This window comes from Scyliorhinus canicula, chromosome 11 (assembly GCF_902713615.1).
Source record: "Scyliorhinus canicula chromosome 11, sScyCan1.1, whole genome shotgun sequence".
Lineage (NCBI taxonomy): Eukaryota > Metazoa > Chordata > Chondrichthyes > Carcharhiniformes > Scyliorhinidae > Scyliorhinus > Scyliorhinus canicula.
Genome location: NC_052156.1, coordinates 26,027,619 through 26,046,579, shown reverse-complemented (window position 1 = coordinate 26,046,579; position 18,961 = coordinate 26,027,619). Strand labels below are relative to the sequence as shown.

Genomic DNA, 18,961 nt, shown 5'->3' with positions numbered 1-18,961 from the left:
TCCCTTTATGTTTCATGAAGACTGAATTACTGTAAAGATAACGCTAATTGTTGTCAGAAATATCATTAGACTTGTCAGAAACATAGAGCCAAAGGAATTGTAATAAAGAATTAAACTATTCAGTTGAAATAACTAAAAATAGAAGTAACCGTACAGTGCACAAATACAGGTATACAACTAAAAAAAGAGTTCTTAAATTCCTCAATCTTCGGCATATTTTCCAATTCTATGAAATTTAATATATTCCTTGTAACACACAACTCATCAACAAACAAAAATTGCAATATTAATACGTAGTAAACTATCACAAATCATGTATTTGATTGTGTCTCGGATCATCCACTGCGCTCAAAACAAATAAATTAAATTTGTCTGCTGGAACGGTCTCATTGTAAAAATGTCAAGTTGCATCACAAACAAATCTCCATTTTGATGGAGCACAAGATACTACAGAGGATGATGAAATACCTGCCAGGGGACTGCACACCACAGCTCCCAAAGATAATACGTAAAGTTCCAGACTTTGTACCATGCCGACAGACTACAGCTAAGAGTTTTTACAAGCAAGAGAATATCCCACAAATTTCATAGGAACACAATAACTGCATCAAAACATGCTGGCCTTTCATAAACTTCAGCATGCACTTCGGCTATCGTGGAGAGCCATATCAACTGGATTCATCAAACTGTTCAAAATGGCTAAGACAAAATGCTGTTCGGGGTCATACTTATATGGTTCGATGTTTTGAACTGCAAGAGTATTAGCGTTATTTTGCAAGGGGAAAGGGTAAGGGTCTAAGTGAAGGCTACACTGTTAAGACATGCATGCTTAAAAATCTGGTTGACATAAAGAATTTCACGTGTTGCAGACAGGGGGCAGAATGTTTGCCCCAGAGTCGAGACTCCGATATTGGCTGCATTTAGGTCACATGTTGTGACGACCACCTGCGTTGTGTTGGCGCCTGACATCATTTTAGACGAGCAAGCCAACTAGTGGCTGGGGTGTGCTGGGGTGTACTAGGAGCAGTGGAAGAGATGAGCCAGAAGTGAGGTGGACGCAATTTTTAAAAGGAGCCGGCAGACATTATTTGTGGTGACAGCATCTGTGATATTCTATTCGTGCCGAGCAGCAGGAGAAGGCCAACCAGCCAGTCAGTCCGAAGAGTCTTGACCAGAAGTGGCAGAGGAAGTGATGGAACAAACGTGGTGAGGGGGACCTGCATTCGGTGCTGCAAACACTTTAAACAACCTTCAGCAATCTGGCAAGGTGAATGCAATGTTGCATTCAGATGATAGGCTGCAGTCACACGGGCAAGCATACACACGGGTTGAACAGCCTGAGGGTTGCACGATCCCTCTGGAAGTTGATAAAAGTGTCCAGAAGCATCACTGAGACATGGGCATTGCTCACCTCTCGATCAGGATTGGAGCAGGAACACTGTGGCGAGTGACATCACGTGTGTTAGCACAGATCAATGTAGTGAGGGAGTGTATATTGGTCTTAACTCTTAACCTTGCATATTGCCAGAAAAAGGCGATGCTCAGATGATGGCGTACTTAATCCGGCTATTCTTATGGTCATGCAGGAGGCAGCCCTTGTCCTGGCCAGGGTAACAGCACTGAGGGTTCAGCCAATCGCGAGAGGCAAGCCTGTCCAAGACAGTGTGGAAAGGTCTTGACATTGTTATGATCCCCTACAGGGTCAAAATTTGTGTAACATCCGATTCCCGTCCTGCACCTCCGAGCATGAGCTACCCAGGTGACTAGGGGGCAGAGCTTCCTCCCAATTGGAGGAGCTCCCTACAGGATATAAACCCCGACCTGGAAGCAGTTCAGGGAAGGAGCCCCTGCGGGGAGTAGAGAGGAGTGATTGTTGTGACCAGTGTGGAATAAAGAGAATTGTACCCTGTCAGCCAGGCTTCTTGGGGAGTCTTTGCCTCCATCTACAACAGACATCTTCTGGTGACAGTGATGGAGCTCCCCGCTGTCTGGCTTCGGTCATGCCAAAGCAATGGCTCTAATGACTGCTCCAGCTCTGCAGAAATAGGAGCTGACAGAGACAATTTGTCATAACCACCCTCTTAACCTTTCCACAGGGTCAGATTGGGAGGGGGAAGCATCTTAAGCCAGAATGTCACCATTGGCACAATCTTCAAAGGAGAAAGATTCAAGTGGAGTTCCACCATTATACCAGTCAAGCATACCCTCCACCAACGAAGATACGCTCACCTCGATGTGCCCTCAAGCAACCACAGAACAGGTGGCACAGGGTGAATCACAAATCGCAGAGGAGGTGAGAGAGGCAGAGGCAGCAGTGAGCTCGGCCATTGGGAAGATAGAGGATAGACAGCCATGCTCAGCTGGAAAGCCATGCAGCACCTCGAGTATCCACACAAGGTATGTCTTCCTCAAGCAGCAACAGGAAATGTGCCCATGTCTCAGACTTACCTGAGGTTGTTTGGAGTTATCATCAGAGAATCAAAGAGTCCATCCAACTGTTCTGCTGTGTCTCAGGCATATCAGAACATGAGTTCATCGATTTTGAGAGGCTAGCCTCTTGGACAGCCACATATACCAGGCTGAGTGGATACAGGAGCAGAACACTGACTGGCACACAACAAATGCCATTTTATGTAGTATTGGCCAATCAGTGACTCTGATGGTGCAGCATTGTATTGAGTGGATAGCAGGTGCGCCTCAACTGGTGGTCCACTCTTGACGTTCAAGCTTCCCTGAAAGGGTTTGAAGTAGGTAGCGAGGAGTGTAAGGAGGCCAACCATCACGGAGCACCTTCAATATCTGATTCCCCTTTGAGTCCTCCGACTGAGGCGCCATCAATGCAGGAAGGCCCTGGGCATCGTTGAAGGTGGGATAGCCCATCATGATGCCCAAATTGGCACCACATCTCTGGTAACGGCCACCATAAGCATCTTAGTCTCAACCACACAGATGAGCAACCTGCCACCAGCTCATCCTTGGCCATAGGGGGCGTATTCTGTAGGAGCAGCCGAGAGGGGAGAGTTCGAAATTGATAGTCTCCGAGTTTGGCTCATTTGTATGACCTTCATTATGCTTGCGATTGTAGTACAACGTTAAATATTTAAATAAATAACCGACATCAATAGTCATGTAAGATCACATGACAACAGGGTACAGAGACCGATAATTCAATGTAGACCCTAGTGCCTAGTCTGTATTGTAAATAGTATAATGTTCAATAAAGTTAGAGTTTACCAACAGTCTTGCCTCCAGCATTTGCTGTCAGTGCAGACCCCTGGCTACCACATCTAAGACCCATGACAATAACAGCATGATCGAGGAGGACCAAGGGATTGATTAGGAAGGGAAAACAGGTACAAGAGTAAGCTTGATGGGAACATAAAAACTGACTGTTAAAGTTTGTAGAGGTAGGTGAAGAAAAAAGATTGGGTGAAGACCCATTACATTCAGAAAGAAGGGAGTTTATAATGCGGAACAAAGAAATGGCAGACAGACTAAATACATAATTCTGTTCTATCTTCACACAGGACACAAATAGCATACCAGAAATGTTGGGCAACACACGGTTTAGTGAGAGAGAGGAACTGAAGGAGAGCAGTATTAGTAGAGAAATGGTGTTGGGGAAACTGATGGGATTGAAGGCTGATAAATCACCAGGGCCTGATAATCCACATCCCAGAGTACTTAAGGAGCTGGCTCTAGAAATAGTGGATGCATTGGTGGTCACCTTTCAAGAATCTATAGACTCTAAATCAGTCCCTCCAGATTGGAGGGTAGCGAATGTAACCCCACTATTTAAAAAGGGAGGTGGAGAGAAAACAGAGAAACATAGACAAGTAAGACTGACATCGGTAGTGGGGAAAACTCTAGAATCCAATATTAAAGATTTTATAGCGGAGCACTTTGGAAATAGTGGCAGAATCGCACAGAGTCAGCATGGATTCATGAAAAGAAAATCGTGTATGACAAATCTATTGGAAATGGATAGAAAACTGGTTGTCAGGCAGGGAACAAAGACTAGAAATGAATGGCAGGCAGTGATTAGCAGAGTACCGCAGGGATCCAGCTATTCACAATATATATTAATGATTTGGGGCAGCAGGGTAGCATGGTGGTTAGCATAAATGCTTCACAGCTCCAGGGTCTCAGGTTCGATTCCCGGCTGGGTCACTGTCTGTGTGGAGTCTGCACGTCCTCCCCCTGTGTGCGTGGGTTTTCTCCGGGTGCTCCGGTTTCCTCCCACAGTCCAAAGATGTGTGGGTTAGGTGGATTGGCCATGCTAAATTTCCCGTAGTGTCCTAATAAAAGTAAGGTTAAGGGGGGGGTTGTTGGGTTACGGGTATAGGGTGAATACGTGGGTTTGAGTAGGGTGATCATGGCTCGGCACAACATTGAGGGCCGAAGGGCCTGTTCCGTGCTGTACTGTTCTATGTTCTATGTTCTATTTAGACAATGGATCTCTAGTAATATCTCCAAATTTGCAGATGACACCAAGTTGGATGGTCGGGTGAGAACGATGCACAGTTCCTTCAGTGTGATGTTGAGTGAGTGGGCAAATGAATGGCAAATGCAGTGTAATTTGGTCAAATGTGAGGTTATCCACTTTGGTAGCAAAAAACAGGAAGGCAGATTATTATCTGAATGGCCATAAATTAGGAGAGAGAAATTTGCAACCGAACCTGGGTGTTCTCGTACTCCAGTCACTGAAGATAAGCATGCAGGTGCAGCGGGCAAATGGTACGTTGGCCTTCACCGTGAGAGGATTTATACACAGGAGCAGGGATGTCTTGCTGCAATTATACAGGGCCTTAGTGAGGCCACACCTGGAATACTGTGTGCAGTTTTGGTCTCTTTATCTGAGGAAGGATGTCCTTGCTATGGAGGGAGTGCAGAGAAGGTTTACCAGGCTGATTTCTCAGATAGCAGGACTGATTTATGAGGAGAGATTGAGTCAGCTAGGATTTGCTGGAGTTCAGAAGAATGAGGACAGATCTCATAGGAACCTAAAAAATTCTAACAGGGTAGATGCAAGAAGGATGTTCCCGATGGTGGGGGTATCCAGAATCAGGGGCGGGATTCTCCGACCCCCCCCGCCAGGTCGGAGAATTGCCCTGGGCCGGCGTCAATCCCGCCCCCGCCGTGTCCCGAATACTCTGCCCCCCGAGATTCGGCGGGAATTGTGCTGCGCCGGTCGGCGGGCCCCCCGCGGCGATTCTCCGGCCCGCGATGGCCCGAAGTCCCGCCGCTGACAGGCCTCTCCCGCCGGCGTGGAGTAAAGCACCTACCTGATCGGCGGGATTGGTGGCGTGGGCTGGCACCGGGGTCCTGGGGTGGGGCACGGGCCGATCTGACCCCGGAGGGGTGCCCCCACGTGGCCTGGCCCGCGATCGGGGCCCACCAATCGGCGGGTGGGCCTGTGCCGTGGGGCCACTCTTTTTCTTCCGCCTTCGCCATGGTCTTCACCATGGCGGAGGCAGAAGAGACCTCCTCCCCTGCGCATGCGCCGGTATGAAGTCAGCAGCCACTGACGCTCCGCGCATGCGCGGAGTTACGCCAGCCGGCCCCGGCTGGCGTGGTGAGACTTCCGCACCTTTGGGGCGGCCCGACGCCGGAGTGGTTCATGCTACTCCAACACGCCGGGATCCCCCGCCCCGCCCGGTAGGGGAGAATCCCGGCCCTGGTGTCACAGTCTGAGGATAAGGGTGGACAACTCAGGATTGAGATGAGGAGATATTTCTTCACCCAGAGAGTAGTCATCCTGTGGAATTCGTTATCAAAATATTAAATGTTTTCAAGAAGCAGTTAGATATAGTACTTGGGGTGATGTGGATCAAAGGATATGGGGGGAGGTGAGATCAGGCTATTGAGTTGGATGATCAGCTATGATCATAATGAATAGCGGAGCAAGTTCAAAGGGCTGAATGGCCTCCCCCCTGCTTCTATTCTCTATGTTTCAGTTAAAATGAATCAATGTTGGAGATGATTATGATTAAACCCAGATTTGAGTAAACCTATTGAGTTCCACAAGACACATGAATTATGAGATAGGGAATAGAGGCAAATATGTGTGTCAGTCAGCACAGTGTGGCAGTTGGAGATTAAGCTGTCAAGCGATGTAGAACCTTTATGATTCATTTGCATGCTGGGTTTATACCCTCTCCCATAGAAAGGTGAGTTCTTGAGCCACTTACCTTCCTGGATGAGGAGTGTCCTCCGGGGAAATGTGGCTGAATCAGCACAGCTCAGGAATTCTTTCATCCTGATTGATGCTTTGAGACTTCAAACTGACTTTCCGAAGGATCCTTGAAAGACTGGGTCATCCTGCTTCACTACTTTGTCCTTAAGCTCCTCCAAGAAAGTACGTTATTCCTTCAATAAGTCCACACCTCTCTGGTGGGCCAAGCCACTCCAATCTGATACATCCTGGAGTGAATCCTTTGACCGATCAAGGTGCTAGAACGACATCTTGATGGTCAAATGGCCTGTTTGATTGAGGTTTTTTTACTGGGATGGAAGTAATTGCAGAACCAGTGTGCCTCCATCGAGGGATAGAGTATAGGTGACAGCAGCCATCTCTTCAATGGATACCCTTGGGCGGCACGGTGTCGCAGTGGTTAGCACTGCTGCCTCACGGCGCCGAGGTCCCAGGTTCGATCGCGGCTCTGGATCACTGCCCGTGTGGAGTTTGCACATTCTCCCGTGTCTGCGTGGGTTTCGCCCCCACAACCCAAAGATGTGCTGGTTAACTGGATTGGCCATGTTAAATTTCCCCTTAATTGGAAATAAAATAATTGGATACTCTAAATGTATTTTTAAAAAATTATCTCTTAGTGGTCTCTCCAGTGGTATGAACAGCTGAGGTTGCCTGAGGATGAAGGAGACATGGCAGCTGGCCGGATAGTACACACGGGCTTGCAGGAAACACTTGTGGTGATCACACAGCAGCTGGACACCGGAGGAATCCCTTTAAATGCTGCTGGATGCTCTGCTAGTGCCTCGATGGACACACTGGGCAGTCAACAACCCCCTGTACCTGAGGAAGTCCAGTGATCAAAGCAAATCCCATTGCCCTATATGGCTGTGTGGTCCCATCAGTGGTGAACTCAACTTAATCCAATGCCTTCTCACACAGGGCATATCACCTCCCTTATGCTGCTAATATCAGTCGGCTGCGAGATGCCAGCGAGGTTGACTTCCATTCCTTGGAAGAACCCTGAAGCAAAGATCAGTGCCATGGTCACTTTGATGGCTCCTGGCAGAGGATGCTAATGCAACTGGTGAGGATGTATGTGTCCCTCCGCCAGTGCACACACCTCTGCTACCTTCCACCTTGACAGGTGCAACCTTCTGCGCCACTGGAAGTCTGATTCAAAAAGCTAAGTTGTTGTTAGTTTACCCGATGTGGAGAGAAATGTCTTTGTTTCCTCACCTACCCTCGTCCAATCCCACTGCATGGCTCAAGAACAATGGTCTGCACTTGCTGTGAGAGTGGGTGCTCTTTATCATTCATCATCTCCACATCCAAATAGCTCAGCCCCATCTCTATAATTGGCCTCTCACCTCCAGAAGCAATGTGCCAGCTGCATGGGCCCCCTTGCTTTGCCCCTGTAAGGTGACCACCCCCTCCAGATGCTCCTGTGTCTGCATAGCTACCTCTACAAGATGTGTGCCTGAACAGCTCTCTGAACCATTCCCTTTTAATGTATTAAATGGACCTGTCTCTGTAACTGCCTCCCTACGATGATGTCACCTCCCACTCAGAGACATAGTCGTGACTATTCACAGTCCCAGTGCCTGCAATCAAAAATCACTTTCTGCCCTTATATGGGCTCTCAAGTGTCATTTTCATATGGAAGTATTGAACTGTTGCATTCATGTGGCGTGCTGGTATAGAAATCACGCCACTTTTCCAAAACAGCTTGGGAGGCGGGGCCATATTGAAGAGTTGGCATGCTGCTTGGCACCAATTTTGTGCCCTTGCTTGCTTTCAGACTGTCCCACCCAGAGATCTAATATTCTGCCCAGGGGGTGCACACACACGTAAGATTTTTTTATATATTTATTGACAGAAATGCTCAGACATATGAAAAGAGATGGATCCTGATCGAACGGCTTTGTCCCGTCTGACCTGGAACGCAACAAGGCCGCTAAGTCTCGTGAGAGGCCTCTCACAAGATTTGCGATGCTCAGGACGCCTCATGAGATCGCTGGGCGGGATCCAGAAAGTGAGCAGTTCGGCTCACTTAAATATGCCCATGCCTGGGGGACCTTGTCATGGCGCCATTTAGCACTGGGCCACGGCATAACAGCACCTGGAGGGGGTCTCCCAGGCTATTGAATGCCCCCGGGTGGTTGGGCTCTTGACGGGCTCCAGACACTCCCGCTGCTACCCGGGCACTATGACAGGCAGTGCCAAGATGCTTGAGTGCCAGGTTGGCACTGCCAGGGATTGGGACCAGGGGTTCCCTGCCCTTAGGCGGTGGGGTATGGAAGGGGTCGAGAGGCTGCTTTGGGTAGGGGTTCCAGAGATCCGGGTGGCATTTAAACATGGTGTCCCAACCTCTTCCTGTACTGACGAGCTGAGTTCCACAATGCCCACCAACCTGCAGAGGCGTAATCCCCAGTGAGAGGCAACGCATCTCTCCCACCCCCACACACCCCACAATGACCACATTGCAATGGAAAACAACCTCCAGGCGGGAGCAGTGAGCACTCAATATATTACCCAAAATGATACCTTCTGTCTGCGACAAACAGATAAAAGGCAGAAACTACAACCTGACAAAAGCAGCCACAACACACAAAATGCAATTTTCCATTTGTCCACAGCTTGGCAGTAAAATCAGTACAGTTTGGATATTCAGCTTCAGAATCCTTAATGGAGCACAGGCCTGGGATTAAAAAATTGGAAAACACCCTGCACCATTGCATATTACTACTTTAGCACAATGAATGCGCCCATAAAATTCATCTACATTGCATCAAAGTAAACTCTTGAAATAAAGAATCTCTACCACATCCCATTTGTGCACGATTTACGCAGTCACATAAACCTGGTTCATCTTACTAACAAATATTTATTGCAATAACGCACGTGACATCTGATACATATAGAACCAAATCGGGCACATAAAGAAAAATATTTCACTTACTTTCACTTCTCTCTCCAGGTGGTTGATAAAATGAGAGACCCAAGGATATAATGGCTGCAAGTTCTAGGATGATAAGGGTCACATCTTGTAGTGCTTCCCAGACTAACTGTAAGAAAGTTTTTGGCTTTTTCGGAGGTATAAAGTTTCTACCAAAAAATTGTCTTCTGTTTTCAAGATCTTCAGGATTGCCGGCTAAACCTGTGGAGAAAAAATATAATTGTAACTTAGTGAGCAATACTTGTTTAAAAATGTATTCATTCATGAGATGTGGGAGTCGATGTCTGGACATTTATTGTCCATCCTTAATTTCCCTTGAGAAGGTGCTGGTGGCCTTCTCGAACAACTGCAATCCCTATTGGAACACCCACAGTGCCATTCGGGAGGGAGTTCCTGGATTTTGGTCCAACAACTGTGAAGGAAGATACTGATGAACAAAATACAGCTTACATTGTCAGAACCTAGATGGATACAGAACCGGCTTGGTCATAGAAGACAAAGAGCAGCGGTGGAAGGGTGTTTTTCAGAATGGAGATCTTAGCTAGTGATGTTCCGCAGGGATCGGTGCTGGGACCTCTATTGTTTGTAGTATATATAAATGATCTGGAGGATGCTGATAGTGTCGAGGATTGTCAGACGATGTAACAGGACACAGATAGGAGGAGACTTGTGCACAGAAATGGCAGATGGAGTTTAATCTGGACAAATACGAGGTGATGCATTTTGGAGGATCAAATCTAGGTATGAATTATACTGTAAATGGCAGAACCCCAGTGCAAAGAAGGTTCACCAGGATGTTGCCTGGTCTCGAGGGTGTTGGCTATGAGGAGAGGTTCAATAAACTAGGATTGTTTTCACTGGAAAGACAGAGGCTGAGGGGAGACCTGATAGAGGTCTACAAAGTTATGAGAGGCATAGACTGGGTGGATAGTCAGAGGCTTTTTCCAAGTGTGGAAATGTCAATTACAAGGGGGCACAGGTTCAAGGTGGGAGGGGGAAAGTTTTTTTTAATATAAATTTAGATTACCCAATTATTTTTTCCAATTAAGGGGCAATTTAGCATGGCCAATCCACCTACTCTGCACATTTTTGGGTTGTGGGGGCGAAACCCACGCAGACACGGGGAGAATGTGCAAACTCCACACGGACAGTGACCCAGAGCCGGGATTGAACCTGGGACCTCAGCGCCGTGAGGCGGTTGTGCTAACCACTAGGCCACCGTGCTGCCCCTGGAGGGGGAAAGTTTAAGGGAGATGTGCGGGATAGGTTTTTCACACAGAGCGTGGGGGTGCCTGGAACATCCTGCCAGAGGATGTACTGGAAGCAGGCACATTGGTAACAATTAAGAGGCATCTGGATGGGTACATGAGTAAGGAGGAAATAGAGGGATATGCTCCATGTAAGGGCAGAAGGTTTTGTTTTTAGTTAGGGCATTATGATCGGCACAAGCTTGGAGGGCCAAAAGGCCTTTCCCTCTGCTGTATTTTTCTTTGTTCGAACCAGATGGTTAACAATAAGATTTGTTTAACTTTCTGCTTGTGACCAATACTATGGGTTACACTGTTTTAACCCAAGGAGCAGTCGGAAGAATCAGAGTTTTCACACAGTGGACCGACGTATGAGACAATTTTAACCCGGATTGTCTGGTGGAGACCTGGCAGATGGGCAACTAAATTAAACCAAATTACCTAATCTCCATACAGCCACAAGAAGCTGATGGGTTCATACTTTAACCTCTTCTTCACGCTGCTGAAACAAAAAGAGCGGAGCTCCCCATTATAAAAAATGGGACTATGTGCGGCCTCGGCCGCGTGTTCCTCATTTAGGCCCTTTATTCAAAGCGAGTGCGGGGAAACACCTGACTAAATGCGCTTGCTCGGGGACTTTGTTCCCTTTTGGGAAGATCGCGCCCTAAATGTTAGCTAAGCCATCCTAGATCAGTCCATAATGGCCTGAGCCTTCCCTGCCCCATGCTCAGGCTTAGAGGCAATGCAGAGAAGGGATGCCAGGAAAATAAAGGGAAGGGAAACATGTCAGGATAAGGCTCCAATCCATTCCTGCTGCCTTACCCAGGGATGGGGTGAGAAACAGATTGGGAAGGTGGTGGCGTAGTGGTATTGTCATTGGACGAGTAATCCCGACACCTAGGATAATGCTCTGGGGTCCTGAGTTTGAATCCCACCACAAGGATTGAATTAAATAAAAATCTGGAAAAAAGGTCTAATGATGACATGAAATCATTGCTGATTGTCATAAAAACCCATCTGGCTCACTAAGGCCCTACATGGAAGAAAATCTGCCGTCCTTATCTGGTCTGGCCTACATGTGACTCCAGATCCGCACAGTAATGTGGTTGACTCTTAGCTGCCCTCCACTGAAATGGCCTAGTAAGCCACTCAGTTCAAGCGCAATTAGGGATGGGCAACAAATGCTGGCCCAGTCAGCGATGCCCACATCCCAAGAACAAATAAAATAATAATGTCGTTGCCAGATGGGAGGCCATTGGAGCCAGAGACTGCCAACGTGTGGCTCAGAAGTCAGGAAGATCGCAGTGTCCGTGGTGTTTCACTGATTCACTTGGCCCACTCTCAAATTGAAAATGACTCAAATGTTTTTGGTCCCAAAATGATATCAAACATGTCCACTAAGAGTGAGCCATGTACATTAAAGTTCAGAACCACAGTCAAAACCAATCCATTGCAAGGGTTTCCCCTCCAGCTTGATAGATCTACTGGGTCTATAACCTTGCTATTGGATGACTGTGTTCAGGCACCTCCATGCTGAGATGCATCCGCACTTTCGACCCGCCTCAGCAGCACCAACCTCTTCCAGTGGGGCTGCCAAGGTTTCAGAGCTATCAGCTCTCAGATTGGGTGCGTGCCAAAGTGACTAATTAGGAGGCTATCTCCAGACGGTTGCTCCTCCGGTCTCGCTCCCTGCAAGTGTTGGCCTAGGACCTCCATTTGGTCCCGATGTTGGGATCCCGTTGCCGGGGCAAATTCCAGCCCAGTCAGTAACAAATTAGAGACTCAATACAGAAGAGTCAACAATAGAATAAGAGAGGGTGGCACGCAGCACAGTGGTTAGCACTGCTGCCTATGGCGCTGAGGACCTGGGTTCAAATCCTGGCCCTGGGTCACTGTTCGTGTGGAGTTTGCACATTCTCCCCGTGTCTGCGTGGGTTTCACCCCCACAACCCAAAGATGTGCATTGGGATTGGCCACGCTAAATTGCCTCTTAATTGGGAAAAAAATAATTGGGTACTCTAAATTTATTTTTAAAAACAATAAAATAAGATAAATCCCAATGATATGGGGAAGGATTGGCAGGGGGGTCACAGGATGCAAGGAACTACACAAAAACATTTGGAATGAATTGAATAAAGTTCAAAACTAAATGAAGGTACATAAATTGCAAACAACAATTTGCTTTAACGTAGGAAAAGGATTTCCCATTGTACTTCCCAAAGACAGAAAGAAAAAGAAACATGAACAATATTTCAGTCGATCGTGTTTGGTTCAGAGACCATGGGCGCTACAAGCAAAGTTGGCAGCAAATAGCATATTCAGATTTTCACGTTCTCCTGAGGTGTCGCAATTTCAATTATAAGGAACTCAAACAGCTGCTGCAGTTCCAGTCAGTTCCCTAGGCCGCAGTTTTCGATGCTGCATTGAATCTTTGAAATAACCCATTAAAAACAGACTCCATCAGCATGTCTAAAATATTCTCACAGATCTTTTTGTCTAATTACACTTGTGAAATTCTCTTCATTAATAGATATATGCGTAGTAAATAAAGGTTTGTTCAGTGAGAGGTAATGATTTAGGGCACTGTTAAAAACAGCCAGCCAACGTGTGGATCAGAAGTCAGGAAGATCGCAGTGTCCGTGGTGTTTCACTGATTCACTTGGCCCACTCTCAAATTGAAAATGGCTCAAATGCTTTTGGTCCCAAAATGACATCAAACATGTTCAGAGTTTGACGTGAAATTCCCTTTCACATGGCAAAGTTCTCACCGCTCAATAAAGCTCAATAGAACAGGAACATTTCATCAGCTGTAACTTGACCTAACTTGGTTCGCATTGCATTAAGGCCTGCCTGAATCTCAATTAAAAGTGCACTCAATTTCCCGGTTGAAGCTAATTTGCATAATTATTCATAAATTCAAATAAGTCTCAGGATGACATCACCAGGGAAAGAAATCTCTTGAAAAGTCTAATAATGGGTGCAATCAAAAGGGAAGAATTCAGATAACAAGCCCTGCATTCAGATAGTTTCAAACCATAAGATCTGTGTTGGCAAACTCAAGGCAAAGGCTGAAGGTTCAGAGGAGCCAAAGTCCAAGAATTAAGTAAACCTGATAAAATTACAAGAAGTGCCTTCAAAAAGCCTAAAACTCAAAATCAGCAGGTATTACAAATGCTTTGCTGCCTAGGAGGCCACTTTTCTAGAGCAGCGAATCTTAAATGGGCTGCAAAATGGGATGCCACATGCTCCCAAGGACACTGCACAGCAGCAAAATCATCCCATTAGCCGTTAAGAATGGTGTAAAAGTAGACAGGGTGATGCTGCTCCAATCCCAATTTTCATTTTAAAAAAATTATTGTCCCTCTACTCTATTCTCCTCATCCGACAGAGAGGGAAAGTGCAGCTCTGATAACAACCACTAGGGGACATGGGTACTTGGAGGTTTACTGCTTCAAGTAATTTTTTTTTGTTGTTTTTTAAAATTAATTTTGAGTACCCAGTTATTTTTTTCCTATTAAAGGGGAAATTTAGTGTGGCCAATCCACCTATCCTGCACATCTTTGGGTTGTGGGGGTGAAACCCACACAGACACGGGGAGAATGTGCGAACTCCACACAGACAGTGACCCGGGGTCGGGAGCGAACCTGGGTCCTCAGCGCTGCGAGGCAGCAGTGCTAACCACTGTTCCACCGTGCCGCCTACTGCTCCGAGTAATGCTTTGACTGCTGTCAGTTGTGTTGTTCAATCACCTGTACCACAGAGTGACAAAATATTTTAATCAAAACCTATGCTGACCTTGAAAGCGTTGCTTTGAGAACACAATGCAGTTCACTTTCCTTTTATTCCAAGGGCAACGAAAATGTGTAAGGCACAGTTAATGATGGGACCCCTGACTTCTTCTCTTTGCTCTTAAATTAATGCCAGTCACCGTTATTGAATCATTGAGGTCATCAGCCTTACAGAGATTGATTCCAAGAGGGCAATTTAAATATTTTATTTCCCAAGATAGATAGACTGAGGGAGGAAATCTTTCCCCAGGTTTCCTCAGGTCATTCCTGCACATTGGAAAAGTGGGACACTGCAGCCTCAAGAGCTGGATTCATCTTTCCTTTAGCTGCAATGCAGCAAGGTGCTGAACACAGGTAGCACATACATAATAACTCAATGTCCTTTGCAATTTCTCATTAATCATGAAAAGAGCTGAGAGACGTTTGGGATTCACACTTTATTCCAGGCTGGCCTAATTAATGTGGAACTCAAACCGTACAAGGTAGGACATATCCTTCAGTATCTTAAAAAAATACTTCTAGACTAATAGAGAATATATTTCAATTTTCTTTAGACGGCAGAAGTCCCACCATCAGGACTGAAAATGGGAGGTGACACTCAGTCCGCATGGATCGGTTGGAGCAGAAGTTGGATACACTTCAGAGTATACAGGTGGCGGAAAGTGTCATAGACAGGAGTTTTACAGATGTGGTCACGCCCAAAGCGCAGATAGATGGGTGCCCGCTAGAAGGGGCAGGCAGTCAGTGCAGCCTGTGGCTCTCCCCCTCTCTAACAAGGGATATGGACCCCAGAAGTGCAGAAGGTTTTAGTTTATACAGGCATCATGATCGACGCAGGCTTGGTGGGCCGAAGGGCCTGTTCCTGTGCTTTGTTCTTTGTTTGTGACCCCGTTTCAGTGGCCGGCAGGACTCAGGGCAGCATAATGTGTGTCTATTTCAATGCCAGGAGTATACGAAATAAGGTAGGGGAACTGGCAGCATGGGTTGGTACCTGGGACTTCGATGTTGTGGCCATTTCAGAGACATGGATAGAGCAGGGACAGGAATGGTTGTTGCAGGTTCCGGGGTTTAGGTGCTTTAGTAAGGTCAGAGAAGGGGGCAAAAGAGGGGGAGGTGTGGCGCTGCTAGTCAAGGACAGTATTACGGTGGTAGAAAGGATGCAAGATGGGGACTCTTCTTCCGAGGTAGTATGGGCTGAGGTTAGAAACAGGAAAGGAGAGGTCACCCTGTTGGGAGTTTTCTATAGGCCACCTAATAGTTCTAGAGATGTAGAGGAAAGGATGGCGAAGATGATTCTGGAAAAGAGCGAAAGTAACAGGGTAGTTGTTATGGGAGACTTTAACTTTCCTAATATTGACTGGAAAAGATATAGTTCGAGTACATTGGATGGGTCGTTCTTTGTACAATGTGTGCAGGAGGGTTTTCTGACACAATATGTTGACAGGCCAACAAGAGGTGAGGCCACTTTGGATTTGGTTTTGGGTAATGAACCAGGCCAGGTGTTAGATCTGGAGGTAGGTGAACACTTTGGAGACAGTGACCACAATTCGGTGACCTTTACGTTAGTGATGGAAAGGGATAAGTATACCCCGCAGAGCAAGAGTTATAGCTGGGGGAAGGGCAATTATGATGCCATTAGACATGACTTAGGATGTGTTGGTTGGAGAAGTAGGCTGCAAGGGTTGGGCACACTGGATATGTGGAGCTTGTTCAAGGAACAGCTATTGCATGTTCTTGATAAGTACGTACCAGTCAGGCAGGGAGGAAGGGGTCGAGCGAGGGAACCGTGGTTTACCAAAGAAGTGGAATCTCTTGTTAAGAGGAAGAAGGAGGCCTATGTGAAGATGAGGCGTGAAGTTTCAGTTGGGGCGCTTGATAGTTACAAGGAAGCGAGGAAGGATCTAAAGAGAGAGCTGAGACGAGCAAGGAGGGGACATGAGAAGTCTTTGGCAGGTAGGATCAAGGAAAACCCAAAAGCTTTCTATAGGTATGTCAGGAATAAAAGAATGACTAGGGTAAGAGTAGGGCCAGTCAAGGACAGTGGTGGGAAGTTGTGTGTGGAGGCTGAGGAGATAAGCGAGATACTAAATGAATACTTTTCGTCAGTATTCACTCAAGAAAAAGATAATATTGTGGAGGAGAATGCTGAGACCCAGGCTATTAGAATAGATGGCATTGAGGTGCGTAGGGAAGAAGTGTTGGCAATTCTGGACAAGGTGAAAATAGATAAGTCCCCGGGGCCAGATGGGATTTATCCTAGGATTCTCTGGGAAGCCAGGGAAGAGATTGCTGAGCCTTTGGCTTTGATTTTTAGGTCATCATTGGCTACAGGAATAGTGCCAGAGGACTGGAGGATAGCAAATGTGGTCCCTTTGTTCAAGAAGGGGAGTAGAGATAACCCAGGTAACTATAGGCCGGTGAGCCTAACGTCTGTGGTGGGTAAAGTCTTGGAGAGGATTATAAAAGATACGATTTATAATCATCTAGATAGGAATAATATGATTAGGGATAGTCAGCATGGTTTTGTGAAGGGTAGGTCATGCCTCACAAACCTTATCGAGTTCTTTGAGAAGGTGACTGAACAGGTAGACGAGGGTAGAGCAGTTGATGTGGTGTATATGGATTTCAGTAAAGCGTTTGATAAGGTTCCCCACGGTCGGCTATTGCAGAAAATACGGAGGCTGGGGATTGAGGGTGATTTAGAGATGTGGATCAGAAATTGGCTAGTTGAAAGAAGACAGAGAGTGGTAGTTGATGGGAAATGTTCAGAATGGAGTTCAGTTACGAGTGGCGTACCACAAGGATCTGTTCTGGGGCCGTTGCTGTTTGTCATTTTTATAAATGACCTAGAGGAGGGCGCAGAAGGATGGGTGAGTAAATTTGCAGACGACACTAAAGTCGGTGGAGTTGTAGACAGTGCGGAAGGATGTTGCAGGTTACAGAGGGACATAGATAAGCTGCAGAGCTGGGCTGAGAGGTGGCAAATGGAGTTTAATGTGGAGAAGTGTGAGGTGATTCACTTTGGAAAGAATAACAGGAATGCGGAATATTTGGCTAATGGTAAAATTCTTGGTAGTGTGGATGAGCAGAGGGATCTCGGTGTCCATGTACATAGATCCCTGAAAGTTGCCACCCAGGTTGATAGGGTTGTGAAGAAGGCCTATGGTGTGTTGGCCTTTATTGGTAGAGGGATTGAGTTCCGGAGCCATGAGGTCATGATGCAGCTGTACCAAACTCTGGTACGGCCGCATTTGGAGTATTGCGTACAGTTCTGGTCGCCTCATTATAGGAAGGACGTGGAAGCTTTGGAACGGGTGCAGAGGAGATTTACCAGGATGTTGCCTGGTATGGAGGGAAAATCTTATGAGGAAAGGCTGATGGACTTGAGGTTGTTTTCGTTAGAGAGAAGAAGGTTAAGAGGTGACTTAATAGAGGCATACAAAATGATCAGAGGGTTAGATAGGGTGGACAGCGAGAGCCTTCTCCCGCGGATGGAGGTGGCTAGCACGAGGGGACATAGCCTTAAATTGAGGGGTAATAGATATAGGACAGAGGTCAGAGGTGGGTTTTTTACGCAAAGAGTGGTGAGGCCGTGGAATGCCCTACCTGCAACAGTAGTGAACTCGCCAACATTGAGGGCATTTAAAAATTTATTGGATAAGCATATGGATGATAAGGGCATAGTGTAGGTTAGATGGCCTTTAGTTTTTTTTTTTTCCATGTCGGTGCAACATCGAGGGCCGAAGGGCCTGTACTGCGCTGTATCGTTCTATGTTCTATGTTCTAATGTCGTCCGTGGCCAATTAAGAGAGCGCCAGCAATCCTACTGTACAATTGAGGACACTGGCTGACCCCCAAAGCTACTGGCTGTTTAATCAGTGCGCTATCAGCTTATCAGCCTCAGCAGCATCACCTATAGTGATCTCCATTGCCTATGCTGCGAGAGCAGGGAGAGGGAACCTCAAAAGTGGTACAGGGCAGGGGTCATGGAGCACCATTACCATCACGGACCTCCTCCATGGATCATGGAGTGCTGTGGAGCCCACTGGGAGGCCTCCAAGTTTTATCATCCAGTGTGTGGTTTGATTGGCCTCCCAGGATGGGGGAGCCAGTGAGTGGGATGGGGGGGGGGGGGTTTAAGCTGCTAAGTTTCAGCATATCCCTCACTCTACTCTTACCATCAAGTCAGAGGACCATCACTAGTTCAATGAGGAGTGCAGGAGAGCATGCCAGGAGCAGTATCAGGCACCAAAAAGAGGTGCCACCCTGGTGAATCTATACCACAGAATTAAACGGATGCTAAACAGCAGAAGCAGTAGGCAGAATTTAACAATCCCACAATTAATGGATTAGATATAGGTTTTGCAGTCATGAACACTGGAGGTCAAATAAATAGCGAAGCAGAGGAGGAGGCTCCAAAAACCCTCATTATCATTGACAGGGGAGCCCAACACATCAGGACATAAGACAAAGGCTGAAGTATTTGTAACCATCTTTAACCAGAAGGGGTAAATTCACTTCAACTTCCTCAACGACCCCAGCATCAAAAATATCTGTCTTTAGCCAATTCAATTTACTCCACATGATGTCACGAAATGTCTGGACATACTAAATGCCAGAAGCCTTTGGGCCCGGACCACATCCCGGCTTTCATACTAAAGATCTGTGTTTCAGAGCTAGCCACATTCTTAGCCAAGTTGTTCCATTATAGCTTATCTGAACACCTCCCTGACAATGTAAAAGATTACTCAGCTAAGGGCGTGATCCCACCCGAGAT

The 18,961-nt window shown here is 46.7% G+C and overlaps 1 protein-coding gene across 19 annotated transcripts in view; it reads right to left on the bottom strand.

Moving 5' to 3' along the window:
• Positions 1-18,961, bottom strand: part of atp2b2 (ATPase plasma membrane Ca2+ transporting 2) — a 999,595-nt gene that overhangs the window by 346,771 nt on the left and 633,863 nt on the right. For all 19 annotated transcript variants that reach the window (XM_038812615.1, XM_038812611.1, XM_038812620.1 and 16 more), the window contains one exon: positions 9,153-9,350. In XM_038812615.1, coding sequence (XP_038668543.1) covers positions 9,153-9,350 — 198 coding nt within the window. The remainder of the gene's footprint in view (positions 1-9,152; positions 9,351-18,961) is intronic.